At 43.0% G+C, this 16,840-nt stretch overlaps 1 protein-coding gene across 3 annotated transcripts in view; it reads left to right on the forward strand.

Moving 5' to 3' along the window:
* The window catches only part of CFAP61 (cilia and flagella associated protein 61), a 1,725,308-nt gene that overhangs the window by 1,203,077 nt on the left and 505,391 nt on the right, over window positions 1-16,840 (forward strand). For all 3 annotated transcript variants that reach the window (XM_069234340.1, XM_069234338.1, XM_069234339.1), the window contains 2 exons: window positions 6,727-7,054; window positions 9,716-9,807. In XM_069234340.1, the coding sequence (XP_069090441.1) occupies window positions 6,727-7,054; window positions 9,716-9,807 (420 nt within the window). The remainder of the gene's footprint in view (window positions 1-6,726; window positions 7,055-9,715; window positions 9,808-16,840) is intronic.

The raw sequence follows: 16,840 nt of genomic DNA on the forward strand, positions 1-16,840 counted from the left end.
TACGGGAGTATCTCTGTGCTTGTGACCCGGGGGACATCTGGAGCTAGCATGAAAAGGAGGTCTACTCTTGCGTTCGTGTGATGCACCGCTGATGTGTGTGTGTGTGTGTGTGTGTGTGTGTGTACTGCTGAATTCTGGGGTGCAAAACTCACCACACATCACAAAGACCCAGCCCATCCGCCCAGCTGTGTAGCTGCTTGGGTCGGGCGTTCCGACTCACTGATGGCATACTGGTGGCATCAGCCTCTGGGTTCATGATGACATTAAAGTCACCCCCTATGAGTGTCAAGCCCAGGGGAGTTGCCCTACAGCCTCCTGGAGGGTCTCCAGGAATCGGTCGAGGGCACGGGGGAGGTACACACCCAGGAGGTTAACAGACTGGCCGCTTAGTGTGCCAGACACGGTGACATATCGGCCTTGCAGGTCTAGCTTAGTTGCGGTGATCACTGTGTAACGAACGTTGCAATAGGATCGCCACTCCCCTAGAGCCTTTAGAGTACAGTCCTGTCTGCCAGGGTCCCAGTAGGGGGTTTGGCAGTCCACTGTGTGAGGGCAGGCCACTGTCCTTTGAAATTTAAGTGTCAGGCCCTCCAACCTTCCAGCCCAGGAAGACCCATTCAGTATGGAGATGTGTGCAGGTGTGACTGTGCATCCTGTGTTTGTGGTTGTCTGGGTGAAATGCACAAGGGAGCTGTCAACCAAGCTAGCCCAGACTTGGATTGTAAGGCACAGAAGGATTTAAGTGCAGAGATATGCTCACTTTCTAAAAGTGGCATTTCTGAAATAGTAATATAAAATCCAACTTCACCAGTCAGCAGGATTTTGTATTACCATTCTGGCCATACTAAACATGACCTATTTATCCCTTTCTAATCAGAATCTACCACTCAAACAGTTTATGGGGGTAGCCTTAATGTTAGCCTATGAAAGGAGCAGGCTTCACAGCAGTGGAGAATGAATTTAGGAGTTTTCCACTACTGGGACATATAAAACACAAAGATATATGTCTTGCCTTTTACCCACAGGGCACCCTGCCCTCTGGGTTACCTATGGCGTACCTTAGGGGTGACTTATATGTAGAACAAGGGAAGTTAAAGGCTTGGCAAGTACTTTTAAAAGCCTGGTCAAAGTGGCAGTGAAACTGCACACACAGGCCTTGCAGTGGCAAGCCTGAGACATGGTTAAGGGGCTACTTATGTGATGGCACAGCCAGTGCTGCAGGCCCACTAGTAGCATTCAATCTATAGGCCCTCGGCACATGTAGTGCCCTTTACTAGGGACTTAACAGTAGATCAAATATGCCAGTTGGGTATGAATCAATGTTACCATGATTATAAGGGAGAGGGCATATGCACTTAAGCACTGATTAGCAGTGGTAAAGTGCACAGAGTCCCACAAACAGTGTCAAAAAGTGTTGGGAGGCAGGCAAAAAGTTGGGGGTGACCACCCTAAGGCTGTCAGGTCTAACAGATATCTTTCTACTTTAGAAAATAAACTTGTGCAAGGTGAGCATTGCCACCAGAACTATGGGAAAATGTTGCATACTGTCATTGGGGTCTGTTTAAAAGTCCCCAGTTCCCACTATCCAACTCATCTCTACTATTCATGCAAAAGCTGCAAAACATACTTACATCAAACTTTAAGGCACAGATGATATCCAACATCATAAATGCCATCATCATTGAGGTAACATAAGCCAGGATTAATACTGATGAATTGGCACTATTAAATCAAATGTATGCCTTAAAAAAGCAGGGGTTCCCTGAAACACCTATCAGCTGCCCAGTATAATATTGATATTTGTGATTGGTATTAAGAAGGATGTTTAGAAAGGAATTGATTTATGTAAAGAATCTGTTTAGATTTATCTTTGCAAAAAGCAGAATTGTCAACTGAAGAAAAATGAAACAATAATCCTATCTGAGAAATGTTTTTGAAGGAAATCTAAACTATTATGTGTACAATAAATGTACACTATAAAACTGTAAAAAGATAGACTATTTTGATTATTGTGTAAATTTTCAGTGTGTACATTTATGTATTAAAAAAATCATCCTTAAAAAAAAAAGTACTTAGTTTTGAGTCAAAGTGACTTGAGGAATAAGCCAGCCTCCAAAGTCATTGGTGTTATATGGTTCCTATGAATCCAATAGGACTCTATCTGGTCAACATAAACATGAGGCTGTAGGGACTCAGTCCATGTACAGGGAGTGCAGAATTATTAGGCAAATGAGTATTTTGACCACATCATCCTCTTTATGCATGTTGTCTTACTCCAAGCTGTATAGGCTCGAAAGCCTACTACCAATTAAGCATATTAGGTGATGTGCATCTCTGTAATGAGAAGGGGTGTGGTCTAATGACATCAACACCCTATATCAGGTGTGCATAATTATTAGGCAACTTCCTTTCCTTTGGCAAAATGGGTCAAAAGAAGGACTTGACAGGCTCAGAAAAGTCAAAAATAGTGAGATATCTTGCAGAGGGATGCAGCACTCTTAAAATTGCAAAGCTTCTGAAGCGTGATCATCGAACAATCAAGCGTTTCATTCAAAATAGTCAACAGGGTCGCAAGAAGCGTGTGGAAAAACCAAGGCGCAAAATAACTGCCCATGAACTGAGAAAAGTCAAGCGTGCAGCTGCCACGATGCCACTTGCCACCAGTTTGGCCATATTTCAGAGCTGCAACATCACTGGAGTGCCCAAAAGCACAAGGTGTGCAATACTCAGAGACATGGCCAAGGTAAGAAAGGCTGAAAGACGACCACCACTGAACAAGACACACAAGCTGAAACGTCAAGACTGGGCCAAGAAATATCTCAAGACTGATTTTTCTAAGGTTTTATGGACTGATGAAATGAGAGTGAGTCTTGATGGGCCAGATGGATGGGCCCGTGGCTGGATTGGTAAAGGGCAGAGAGCTCCAGTCCGACTCAGACGCCAGCAAGGTGGAGGTGGAGTACTGGTTTGGGCTGGTATCATCAAAGATGAGCTTGTGGGGCCTTTTCGGGTTGAGGATGGAGTCAAGCTCAACTCCCAGTCCTACTGCCAGTTCCTGGAAGACACCTTCTTCAAGCAGTGGTACAGGAAGAAGTCTGCATCCTTCAAGAAAAACATGATTTTCATGCAGGACAATGCTCCATCACACGCGTCCAAGTACTCCACAGCGTGGCTGGCAAGAAAGGGTATAAAAGAAGGAAATCTAATGACATGGCCTCCTTGTTCACCTGATCTGAACCCCATTGAGAACCTGTGGTCCATCATCAAATGTGAGATTTACAAGGAGGGAAAACAGTACACCTCTCTGAACAGTGTCTGGGAGGCTGTGGTTGCTGCTGCACGCAATGTTGATGGTGAACAGATCAAAACACTGACAGAATCCATGGATGGCAGGCTTTTGAGTGTCCTTGCAAAGAAAGGTGGCTATATTGGTCACTGATTTGTTTTTGTTTTGTTTTTGAATGTCAGAAATGTATATTTGTGAATGTTGAGATGTTATATTGGTTTCACTGGTAATGATAAATAATTGAAATGGGTATATATTTTTTTTTGTTAAGTTGCCTAATAATTATGCACAGTGATAGTCACCTGCACACACAGATATCCCCCTAACATAGCTAAAACTAAAAACAAACTAAAAACTACTTCCAAAAATATTCAGTTTTGATATTAATGAGTTTTTTGGGTTCATTGAGAACATGGTTGTTGTTCAATAATAAAATTAATCCTCAAAAATACAACTTGCCTAATAATTCTGCACTCCCTGTATACCATTGGGAATACTCACTAGCTCACAGTGCCCTGTCTGTACCCCTAAACACACCAATGTACCAGATCTGTTTCACAACCTCGAAAATGACTACTCAGATTCCCAAGGAAATTGTGGAACTAGATTTACGGTTTCAATGTTACTTAGAGTACCCACGATTAGAAACAAAAAAGATGGGAAAATGTATTTTAGAGCATTTATTGCAACAATCTTATTCTTGCACAAAAAACATGAGCTGGTTTATTAGGCCAACGAAACAAAGCATGGTAACCAGCATTGCAAAGATAAGCAATTCAACCATGATTTATTTTATTGTGTTGGTACACTCCTATCTGTAACTGCTCATACTGCTAGGAGCATAGGGGAGCACTCTCTACCAGATCTATTGGGAAAATGCGACCCTCCCATACCTGGGAAAGATATACCTGGAAGCCATCAAGCTGATCTGATATGGTGCAGGCTAATGGTCCTGTGGAGGATAGAGTTCAGGATCAGCGTCAGAGTCATCCGAGCTGCATCTTGGGCACTGTGTGCCATGTTCCAGGATGAGCCCAGCGGAAATGCTACTCTATCGCAAATGGCGCAGAGGCAGTTTTTATAATATAAGCACCATCTGTGTCACACTGTGTCAGAGATGCAAACTCGATTCTGTGATATATCTACAAACGCAGAGCTGTCTCAACGGACAATCAGAATGTTTAGGGCATTGCGTTCTGTGTGCTCAACCTTGGACAGAGTGTACAGATGAGATGGCATCAATGCTTACTAGGAACAAGCAACATGTCCAGTGACTTCTCAGTACATTATCACATAAACGAAAAGCCATGTAAAATGTTACTGACAAAAAGAAATAATAAGTGAAAATGTGCATTTAAAAATGGAGGCTCTAAGCAGGCCTTAGTGTACTTTACTACAATGGGTATGTATGCAGGGGATGAAAGATTTAATTTTGTAAAATATTTTATTGGGTAGATTCTATTGGATCATCTCCTTTTAAATAATAGTATTTTGATTAAATTAAATTATACAAGAGCAGAAAACACTACCATGTTCTCATTTCTGTGAATAGTTGCATGTGGTTATCTTCCAGTACATTGGATACCACTAGTTCAGCCTGATAATTACTTTTATGGGATAATCGATTGTAGAGAACAAAACAGTTCTCTTTATCCAGTCTAGATTACTAACAATCCAAACAATAGGAATTCCTGAATGCTTCTTTGTCTGATGGTATCTACTTGGTGTTTGAGATCTTTTGCAACATCATTCCCTGGATGACCCCTTAATATAATTTACTACTACCTGGACCCCACTACATCTATCATACATTATATATTGATTGTAAAATGCAATTTAATGAACTGTATTTAAGTTAGAAAAGCAACCTTGCACTAACGGAAATGATGTGTTGATCCTATATAAGTGCCACTCCTCCGCGCTGACATCAGTTCCTTTCTTTCCGTGCCACCAGACATGGATCTGGAGCTACCTCTCATCTTTATGAACCTTTATCTCTATCAAGTTTTCTGCCTGCATTGTGCCAGGGACATGTCACATCCCAAAACTATGGCTTTTAAGCCTTGTAAGGACTGTTGCAAACCAATGTCTAACCAGTCCTCATCTTATCTGCCTGCGATGCCTGCAGTCAAGTCACAACTCTCAGGCATGCAGTGACTGTGCGCCGATAACCTGAAAGCTATATGAGACCACAAGGTAAAACTAAATTGCCAAGCATCAGAAGACTCCACAACCAGACTGGTCCAATTCTAAACTTCAGCCCAGCTCCCATTCGAGATATAGAAGTTGCAGAAGTTATTCCAGAGGTCCGTCTTCCTTTCAATCAAAATCCTCATGTAAGTTGAAGAAAAAGCCATAAGAAATGGAAGCAGGACTCGGTTCCTTCCCACCATTTACACTCCCCAGAGAAGGTGTGGGCTGCACCATAGGTTTCAATCTTGCTCCCAAAGTCATTCAACTTCAGAGCGGATCACAGAACTTGTTCCTGCACAACCTACGTTTCTGTAACTGTCGTCCATCTCTAAACCAATGGAAGAGTTTTGTGAGGCTGGTGCATCTGCGCGAGCCCCACGGAGCTGAGAGGTTCTCTACCTGGATTACTGCACTGCAGGGTCACTCTCAAGCCAGCTGGACCCTCTTAGCCATCAGGCGGGATGCTTCTTGCTCCAGTACTGACATATCACCACCCCCCCATACCCACCCCCAGCACAATGGTCCACATTGGTTTCCGGCACTGTGACGCCGACACAATCAACCTCAGAATACAAGGATTTGATTGTCCTCCCTGAAGCAAAGTCTGCACTAGCCTGGCCTCAACTGAGTCCGGTTTTGGTCGCAACAGAGGCCCTACTTCCTCTGCTTGATGTGCCTCCACAAGGACGAGCATACACCCTGCGTTCACTGTTTGGCACATATTTGGACATTGGCTATGATGCGAGTGATGAGATTGACCTCCATGGCTTGATATAGTATCAGACAATGAAGTGGAGCAACAGAAAATAAAAAGTGAAAATGGTGAGATGCTGCATCAGATGACTTTTGCCTTAAATTAGTACATGTTATTTGGGGCCCTGATCGCTTTTAGTCCAAGGGTCAGTGCTTGGTCATGTCACTCAATGCATATTTCCAAGTGTCTGGGGCTTTAAGGTCATATTTTCTTTTCACATTAGTGTTAGATGTTTGCAGTTATTAAGCCCAAGAGCATGCCTGTAATGTTTCTGTGTCATAAGGACTCCTCCTTCATACGAAGTTGGTATTGAGACTGCAAAGCAATTTATAGGAGCATAGAGGGAGCATGTAACAGACAGCTGAAAAGTGAAACATGACTAAACTTTTTCTATCTCTTCTCGCTAAGCACTAATAGTAATTAAAATAACAATATGAGTCTCTTGCCACCAGAGACACGTTGCATTAACATAGGATAACTTTTTGTATTTCAGGTATTTTTGAGCTTTTCCCAAAAGAGGGTAGATTATGAAGCCTTCAAAGCGATGAACGATGCATGCCTGGTTTATGATGGAAGGCTGGTGATTAATACCACCTTTCACACGAATGATGTCACTATCAGAGCTGCTGGCCCTCTCACCAAGTTCTCTAGTCGCTATTATGTGAATGGATGGACACACAGCAATTTCAATTCCAAGGAGGTTGGATTCAATCTTGCTGCAACAATGCTGCAACTCTTTGACCCAACTCTTGAGCAAGTTTCAGAGCCACCGGAGGATCTGGACAGACTCATCCCTATGTATAAGGGGGCCAAGATTCAAGGTCTGTAAAATGAAAACTATGTATATTAGTAAGCATGCAGAAATCAGTTTTGAAAACGTTTCGTTATGAACAACTAAAATGCCAGTTTTTATCAAGCCATTGTTTTATGGGCATGACATCTTGCACTCACAGATTATGTATGTTTTTAACAACCTCTTCCTCTTCTTTACAACCTCCATCCTTAACACGTATGCAAACACAAATACTACACTTAATTGTATCAGGGACATTGTGCTTCAAATATTGTTAAGGCTGTCTCTCAATAAATGCAAAGCTCGTTTATTTGATAGCTTTGTTCATAAGGATCCATATCACTAAAAGGACATAAGGGAGGTGAAAAAGCAGGGGAAGAAGGTGATGAAACACATGTACTTGCATGGAGTGCACCAAAGAAAATAAAAAGATCCCCTCAAATATAGTGTGGAAAGATGCATCTCATCCAGTTACAACATTGTAAGACCTAAGTGTGCCTGGGTTTGGCGGGAGGAAAGCCACTGAATCAAAAACAGACTACTGAGATAGACAACATAGCCACCCATTCTTGAGCAAGAGGCTGACCCAAAGGCCACACCGTCTGTTGACTTGGTACACAAATGTAGAATGCTATTCTATCCATTTAGGGATCAGTTTCTTGATTCAGGTTCGCCTAGAAAAATCCTGATACTATCTCCTTTACTTAGTTCTGACGTTCCATCTTGTTTACATGCATTTAGAATAGGTATTTCAGCAGCGATTAGTAATATATAATTAATAAAATATATAAATAAATATAAAGTAGTTGTCTTATTGTTGAGATCAGCACATGAGGGATAGTGTGTGTCACTTAAAGAAATTGATTATTTAATGTTTGTTTTGTTCAACCGCCCCTCCCTTTGCTGGTATTAACACGCTACAAATTAGGAAAGTGAAAGTGTATTAAAGTATACATGACACCACACACTTGTAAGGTTTCCTTATCAAACATCTTTAGTATTTTACAACCAGAAAAGGCATCATATTTATTACTTTTATGTAGGTAGCCACATACATACGCAGCTCTGTACTGTAATGTGCAAAACAGTGCCACAATATGAGCTAAAACACAATTTAAAATATTACAAAGCACACTTGCATAAGTACCAGATCTTTCAAAATAGGAAGAGAAAGACCGGTGACTGTTGATTTAACTTGCAAAGTGTTCGAATACATTTTTTAATGTTTGAGTTGAATTTCATCTCCAATGTGTTGTGTGTGTGATAGACGAAGAACCATCTAATTCCAAAGCAACACCCTTTTTGAAGGGCCAGATCATCCCTAAGAGCACAAAACTACTAATTTTAAATGTGAGCAAGCCTGGAAACATGCCCGTCTAAAAACAGAATCTACCTCCTTCTGGTACAATGGAAGACTACAAAAATTATTTGTATATCAAAATGTTACCTACATCGATGTTAAAGATATTTGTGAATTTCCAGAGAACTCGTTCTAGCTGTCTGGACCCCTAACCATTATTTCCGAGAGAAAATCTTGAGAGAAAACAATTCTCTCAAATATGGTTCATCAGATACTGCAGGGGATCAACCATTTTACATGATGAATTCACCTCAAAATTAACAACCTTTTAAAACATTATCACAGCACTACAAGAGACTATATAAACTGTAACTAAAACTATGATCACCCTTTCTCTATTTTCTGTTTGCGCCCTTCAAAAGAGGCATTCACTCCAGTGCATGCTTTTAGGAAAAAATTGACATGTTTTATCACAAAAAACAATGAGTAGTTGTATTTCGTATAATCGTCTACCATTAGAGTACCAACATACACATCATCTAGGGAATAATTGCATGAATTGCAACTTAATGTTTAAGGGCATCATTTAAAATATCCAGGAGTGAGGGTACTCCCAAATAGTTATTAGACCACACTCCAGTTTTGCTAATAACATGTTTTTGCGAGAATGTGTGATGGAAATGCTTGTTGCAGTAAAAAGGGCAATGCGAAAATGCTCATGTTCCCGATATCTTCTGTACATCTAAGTTTAATTAATTGGTACTATTAAGGCCGAATTTCCATTCTTTCTGTACGCTACCTCTGTACTGATGACTGGGCAATTTCATACCATCATTTCCGAAGACAGAACAGTGCTAAAAGGCATTTGCACTTAGTGATCAGCATAAGAGAAACACTTGTAGCTTTAGAAAATGACGTTACACACTGATTGGTCAGTCATGGTTGCTTGTGTTCCGGTTCAGGTAGGACCTGGGCTAGCAGTTCGGGCTGAACTGTTCCTATTGGAGCAGGGTCAAGGCTGAATTGCATATAGATGGGTCCAAACGGAGGTGGCTTATTGGGCAAAGAATGATAAGTTACAATGTTACCCCGATTGATTGCCAGTGGACAGACTTATTGCATGCGTTTCTCCCATCACCTTTTGTGTGTTTGATAGTCAGTAACAATATGCAGTATGGAAATAGTGAGATAATGCCACCCTTATCCACCCTTACATAAGCAATGCAGTTTTCAAGAACTACCAGACTGGAATACAGACGCACCTTCCTCCGCCTAATCACTGCATAGTACGTTTACCTCCAGTAAAAGAAAAGTCCTCTAACCAGCTAATTATGGCGAAACGACACACATGATTAAAACAAACTTTTAATGTATTTTTCTTAATCATAGGGGGGATTCTGCCTGGTGGGTACTGCTATTTACATATTGCCAAACCTACAATCCCCACTCCTCTGGATGCACAAATGGCACAGCCAAATTATGTGAGTATGGTTCACCCATGATTCTTGATCTCTTTTTTTCGTGTCCCCTATGCAGTGGTACATTACTAGCTGAAATCTACCATTTGATATGATGTTAATTTTCTTCTTGCTGTGGTTACCACTTTTGTCTCTTTCATACTTGCTCTATCATAAGGTAGGACGTTGGTAATTTGCAGAGAATATTTCCATTTTAATATACTTTTCATTTTTGATGTGTTGTATGTATATAATATATGTATCATCTTTAGCAGATTATGTTATCTCCATATCAGTGATCATACTCATTTTAATTTTCTCTTAGTGCTGCAGTGGAATGTTTGCATGTGTGCATTCCTATTCTATGTTTAGAAGCAGGTCTGAGTGTAATGGTTGGAATTAAGAAGATATACGTCTCTGGGTTTGGTGCCTCCCCTCAAACAGATATGTTTGTATAGACTATTGCACAGTGATACAGCATATGTATACAAATACATTTTGTGAAATGGTGTGGCAGCTCTCATCTAGCAGTTGCCTTAATCTTCCTTACTTTTTCTCTTTGTGTGGCTATTTCTTAATTCTGTATCCTTCTCTCCCATTTTGTGTACTTTCTCCTTTTGTGTGACTTGGATCCGTGCATTTATTTTGTCAGTGCCTTTTTCCAACCCTCCCTACATTGTTGTTTTGCTTTGCTTCAAACTAAGAGGGAAACGATGCCAAGGAATGCAGCACTCCTAGTTGGAGTAATGAATTTATTAAGACACGTCCCAGATTTCAAATGAAAGCACACGAAAATATAAGCATGAGCATTTAACTTGAATGCAGTAAAACGTGTAAATGCTTGAATACTTACAGCAGTTAAATAATGACAGACATAAAAAAATACAATGCATCAACAATTAATGTGTATGCAGGGAATGTGTATATATATGTATGTATGTGCACAGCAAAGCTAGATAATTAAGAATAAAAATGCATCACCATAGGGATCGAATCCAACAACATCATTCTGGTGCCAACGTCAAGCTGTGGATCCCTGGACAGCTGAGATAGGAAAAGCTTCCTCGATGGGACTTTGTTCTGGGCAGTTCATCCACCTCCAAAATGAGTTCCTTCTGCCTCAGCGCCAAGTTTCTCCACCTTATATATCTTAAACCCAAGAGGAAGGTTCTGGCAACCTCCCCTCTCTTTGCGTAAGTTATGAAATTCAAGCACTGGCTGTACTCGGTCTGCATCGAAAACACGCAAATTAACGGGCCCTGTCCTGATGCGCATTCCAGAGGCAAAGGAGCAGTTCTGTAATGAAAACATTCCCAAGCTAAGACTGTCTTATTACGTCTACTGTCCACATCCCCCATGTTATGTTCCTGCACAGTACAACCCGGAACCGGTGAGAAGAAGCGAAAACAGTTTAGAAAATAAGCTTTGTGGAAAAATAACTGTTCCACCGATGTGACGGCATCTGAAGCTAAGCTAAGCACAAAATGGAGTCAGTGGTCAAAATGGAGTCGGTGGTTAAAAACAGATAGCATTATACTTGTGCAATAGAGCCCCTTCCCTTCACACCTATATGAGGCAGCTCCCATTTTCATACCTCTGAATTGTGCCAGGGTCACTTGCCAGCTTTGAGTGGCTGTCAACCTTTCCATCATTTTTAGAGCCTGGTTTCTCTTATTGGGTGTAGCATGCCCTGCATCCCATTGCCTCCGATTATGTATCTGTTATTAATTACAACACCTTCTTCATGTATCAAGTCCCCAACTCATGCTCAGATTGTGTGACTGACCTTCACACAGATTGTTGCTGTCCACTATCTATGGCTTTATGTGGCTGTACCTGTCTGGACCACTCTGTGTGAGGTTGGCCTCCTTTTCAAATTGTGCTCTAGTAGTTAATTTCCCTATCTATGACGACCAGATGCCCAAAGTTACACCTCCATGTGCTTATTTTTGTCCTTGTATGGACTAACTATGGATTCTTGTCTAAGGGACTCGTTCAAATATTCCTGCTCTCAGGATACACTGAAACATGTTGCATTGTCATTCTTCTCTTCTTTAATTCCTTCTTGATAATCTTAAATGCGCTTAGTCTGTCCGCATTGGTACAAGTGCTTCATGAAAGAATAAGGATATGACTTTGACATAGAAGTCACAGGCATCCAGCACTCTGTGATTTTATGTGCAATATACTTATTGTGCCCTTGTCATATTCTATGAACTTCACACTGTCTCCGTGTGCCCTGTGCCACTTCACACTCTTCTCATCATCCCCATGAGTGCTTACAATGAAGTCCTATGTACATTTCTACCTTTACTGATGTTAATACATCAGATTCCTCTCTGAAGTGTCTTGTAAATGTGTCTGCATGCCCACAGTGCGTGACCGACACAGTGGAATAAATGGGAACAGCACAGAGCACTGCAAGTAAACTGATTGACAGATAAACTGAGAAACTGAGAAGCATTAACATCCTTTTTGGGGCAGATAAAATATAGTAATGAGGGTGTAAGGAACCATTGGGGGCATGGAAGCACTCTGTAGAGGACTATGCAGAGAACACAAAATAATTGCAACTCGTTATGTGTTAATGAAAACTGACTCATCAATGCCTAAGAGCTGAACTGTAAGTACTAAAATGAGGTGTTTTATGAAAGGTATAGCTAATACATACTACTCCTGATATGAATGCAATTAACTTCAGATTAAAAAGAAGCAATGACAAGAATATGGATAATCCTTTGCAGAACCATTACAAGCAGAACCAATCTGGCATGGTTATAAAAAGACAAAAAAAAAAGTGGACTCGCCACAGTAAAGTCTGAATAACAGATCAGGAAGAGTACACCTCTCTAAGGCTTTCTGGTCTGCTGAGGTTTTCGCACATATTTTAAATAATCAATTTGAACTGGTCTGATTATTGTCCGATCTTTCTTCATTTCTTCCCCAGCGTCTATTAGAGATCTATCCATAATAACATTTGAGGCCGTGATTATGGTCTTTTTTTTAAAGATCTTTTTATTAGAAACATGGCAAGCAATAGAAAGGCAAGTAGACCACACACCGTCAAACACTGACATGGCAGCAGTACGGAATTCACAGCATTAAACAATACTCATGTTTCCTCCCTCCCGCCCAGTGCCACAAACCATGGAATATAAATTGGAGTGATTAAAGAGCAATATGTTGGAGCTAGCCAGAGTGAGGGGAGTACAAGTACCCCCCCTGTAGTCATTCCATTTCACCCCGATTTTTGCCCATTTTCGAAGGCAGACCCAGCCTTCGTATATCAACGTCTCAGCCAACATGCACCAGTCCATGTCCTACTTCCAGTTTCCAAATTGTGATGCCTGCACCCAACCCCATAGGCGTGGAATGTTGTGTTTGGCATATTGCCAGCCCCAAGGTCATCCAAGTCCACTCCATGCAGTTTAGTAAGTTACATCCCAGATGTTTAATAGATACTATTTAGCAGAGGCCACCATGGTACTCCTACATAGTTCTCCACCACTGACTCCCAAAAGTGTTGCATCGCCGGGCAGCCTCATCTGATGTGGAAGAAGGTTCCCACCTGGCCGCACAGCCTACGGCAGCCTGCGTTTGTTGCCACTACCCATTTTTATCATGGCGGTACATGCAAAGTAAGACCTGTGGCAATTGTTTAGTTGCACTAGGCAAAACCCGACTTAATGGCCTCCTTTCTTAGGGACGCCGGGGCTTCAGGCCATTCATCATCCTCTACGTCATGCCACCATTGTTCCCGCAAGTGTTTTAGAGTATCTGGCGAGTTTTTGATAGCTGAGGGAAGTCGCCCTATGGGGCATGTGGTCATCTAGCAACCTGTCCTCCAGGGGCAAAGACTTGGGAAGTTCTGCTCCTTTAAGTAGTGCTGCTTGGGTGCGTGTAGTATCTGAAGGTATCTGTAGGTTTCATAGGGGGATAGTTGGTAATCCTGTTGCAAGTCAACAAAAGGAAGGACCGCTCCCTGTAACCAGAGATCTCCTAACTTGGAAAGACTGATGAGATCCCATTTATCAAACCCACACTGTGTCCCCTAGGGTACCTAATTTCTCCAAGTCCCAGAAGGGAGTGGCCCGCATTATTTTGGGCCTCCAGCCAAGTGCGTGAGGTGTGTCCCAAAGACCAACCATTGCTGCCGTTGGACCCATGAAAGTAGTGTATCTCTGGCTGGCATAAATGACCCTAAGGTTTCCCCCTGGGTGCATAACCTGTCATCCATATGAAATGTGGGTTCATCTGCAGGGAGGTGAACCCAGTGATTAATGGCAGCGAGTTGCGCCGCCCAATAATATTTTTGAATGTCAGGCAGGGCGATCCCCTCATCATACCACCCCCTAGTCAGTTTATTGATTGCTATTCCTGCCGGACCCCCATCCCAGAGCAATGTTCTATCTACCTTCACTCTCTATTGCTTTAAAACAGATCACACAGACCGGGTAGGGAGTATTATGTAAGGCACAGAGGATGCGGGGTAGGGTCATCGTTTTGAAGAGCGCAGCTCTCGTGAACAGTAATAGGAAGCTCCAGTTCTGAACATCACACTTTAATCGTGCCAGTGGTGGCTTCAGATTATTAGTATAGAACAGGGCAGGGTCAGTGGGGACATGGATTCCAAGGTATTGGAACCTTTCTTTGGTGATCTTTGCCTCACACCCCCGGGGCAATTGCAGAATCTATCCACTCAGGATATAGATTAGGTATTTTGTCCAGTTTATAGTATAACCTAAATAGTGACAAACTGGTTAAGTATTTGCATTATTCAATCAAACATAAGGATAGGGTCTGCTGTATAAAGCAGAATGTATTCTGTGTAGAGCGAAATTCTGTCCTCCCAATATTCATCTCATCGGACCAGTGAGTCCTTTCTGATTCAGACAGCCATGGGTTTTCATATGAGTGAAGATTAGGGGCGAGAGTGTACATCCCAGTCTGGTACCCCGTTGGAGTCTGAACATCCGGGAAGTTCCCCCATTGACAGTTACTTGTTCCAAAGGGTCGGTGTAGAGGAGCCTTATCCACACTATATATCATGGACCAAAGCCTATTTTGGCCACCACTTCAAGCAGGTAGGGGCATTTGACTGCATCAAAGGCGATTTGGGCATCAAGAGAGAGGACTAGGCCGTCTTCTTGGATCCTGCCGGTCTGGCCCAGCACCGTAAGTTGAGAGGAGTGCTTCACCCCGGCATAAAGCTGGATTGATCCACATGAACCAGTGGATGATGACCTAAATTAGTCTGGAGGTCAATACTTTACCTAGCATTTTAATTTTGACAATAAGGCCTTCATGAAGCTCATCTGACAGAGACTTCTAGTTGCAGATTCCTTATCTTAGAATTTCCCCCAGGTGTCAGAGTGGATCTGGAGATTTTTCTTCGAGCAGTACCCTTGTGCACCGACAGGTGGCATTGATTCACTCCGTGTCAGTCATTGGCGTTGTGGTTGCTGTAGTGATGCCGTATATAGGGCCCACCCTGGCGCACTGTCAGATCTTTTCTTTCCATGTCAGCCTTGGCGCAGATCTAGAGAAGAGCTAACAATAATCACAATAAGTTGCAATGGGCCTAGGGGGAACACAAACCATATACGAAAATAGTGGAATGTGAAATCTGTTTCCCACCTAGGCAAGTGTAGTGTGTAGAGGGGAGCTGGAGTGTAAGAGAACACCAAAGGTAAGTAATAGAACCCACCCTAGAGCTCAGGAAATCAGGGGTAAATCACAGTAGGTTTCCTAGAACACACAAGAAGTTGTGATAGAAGATAATACAAGAACCAGAAGAGACTGCAAGACACCAATGATGTCTTCCTGGACCTGAAGACCTGTGGAAGAAGGGGACCAAGTCCAAGAAGCACTGAAGATTGCAGAGAGAACAGGAGCACATGCTAACCCGGTTGAAGGTGCAAAAGAAAAACCACTGGTGAAGAACAACAGTCAGTCCTGCTTCCAAAAAGATGGATGCGGGTTCCTGGTGGGTGCAGATGATGTCCCACACCGGATGGATGATTGCAGTCTGGTTTTCGTCGCTGGATTCCACCAACAAGCCTTGGCACACGCAATGATTGCGGTCAGTGGAAAATGGCACTGCCTGGGACCAGGAGGGACCTGGTGGCCTCTACCCAGGAAGGGGAGACAGAGGGGGCTTTCAGCAACTCAAAGAGCCCTCTAAAGACCAGGCAGCATGCACAGAAGTCCTACAGCACAGGGACAAAGAAGGTGCAAATGGAGGCCCACGTAGCACGACACAAAGGGATCCCACGCCTCCGGCGAACCACTCAGGAGCTATGCGTCGCAGGAAGGAGTGCTGGGGGCCGGGGCTGTGCTGTGCACGAACAACTTCATGGATGGTCGCTCACAAGCCTTGGCAACTGCAAATCACGCAGTGCACGGGGGTACTGACTTGCGTGGGGAGGCAAGCTCTTACCTCCACCAAAGTAGGACAGCTGGACCTTAGGACCATTGGGACTACTTCAGTCCACCACCCGTGTTGCTGGACCCATGCACTTCATCAGGAGATGGGACCCACGCCACCGGTTGTCACTGCAGAGGGGTGCCTGCTGAAGCAGGGAAATACTCCTTCACTTCAAGGGAGATTCCTTTGTTCTTCTGGTGCAGGCTGAAGACAGGCAGTGCTCGGAGGATGTACAACCTGGAAACAGTTGCAGTTGCTGATAGGAGCTGAAGATACAATGTTGCAGAAGTCGTCTTTGCTTCTTTGTTTCAGTTTGTAGAGTTCCTGGTGGCTCCAGATGCAGTTTCATCAGTAGAAGGTGCAGAAAGGATGCAGAGGATTCATGCTGCAGTCTTGCAATCTGAATCTGAAGAAACACACAGGAGAGAGACCCTAAATAGCCCTGAAAGGGGGATTGGTCAGCTACACAGGTAAGCACCTATCAGGGGAGGGCACTGACGTCACCTGCTGGCACTTGCCACTCAGATGCTCCCAGAGTGCCCCACCACCATGGAATCCAAGATGACAAAACCCAGGGACACTCTGGAGAAGCTCTGGGCACCACCCCTGGGGTGGTGATGGACAGGGGAG

This window comes from Pleurodeles waltl, chromosome 5, assembly GCF_031143425.1.
Source record: "Pleurodeles waltl isolate 20211129_DDA chromosome 5, aPleWal1.hap1.20221129, whole genome shotgun sequence".
Classification (NCBI taxonomy): Eukaryota; Metazoa; Chordata; class Amphibia; order Caudata; family Salamandridae; genus Pleurodeles; species Pleurodeles waltl.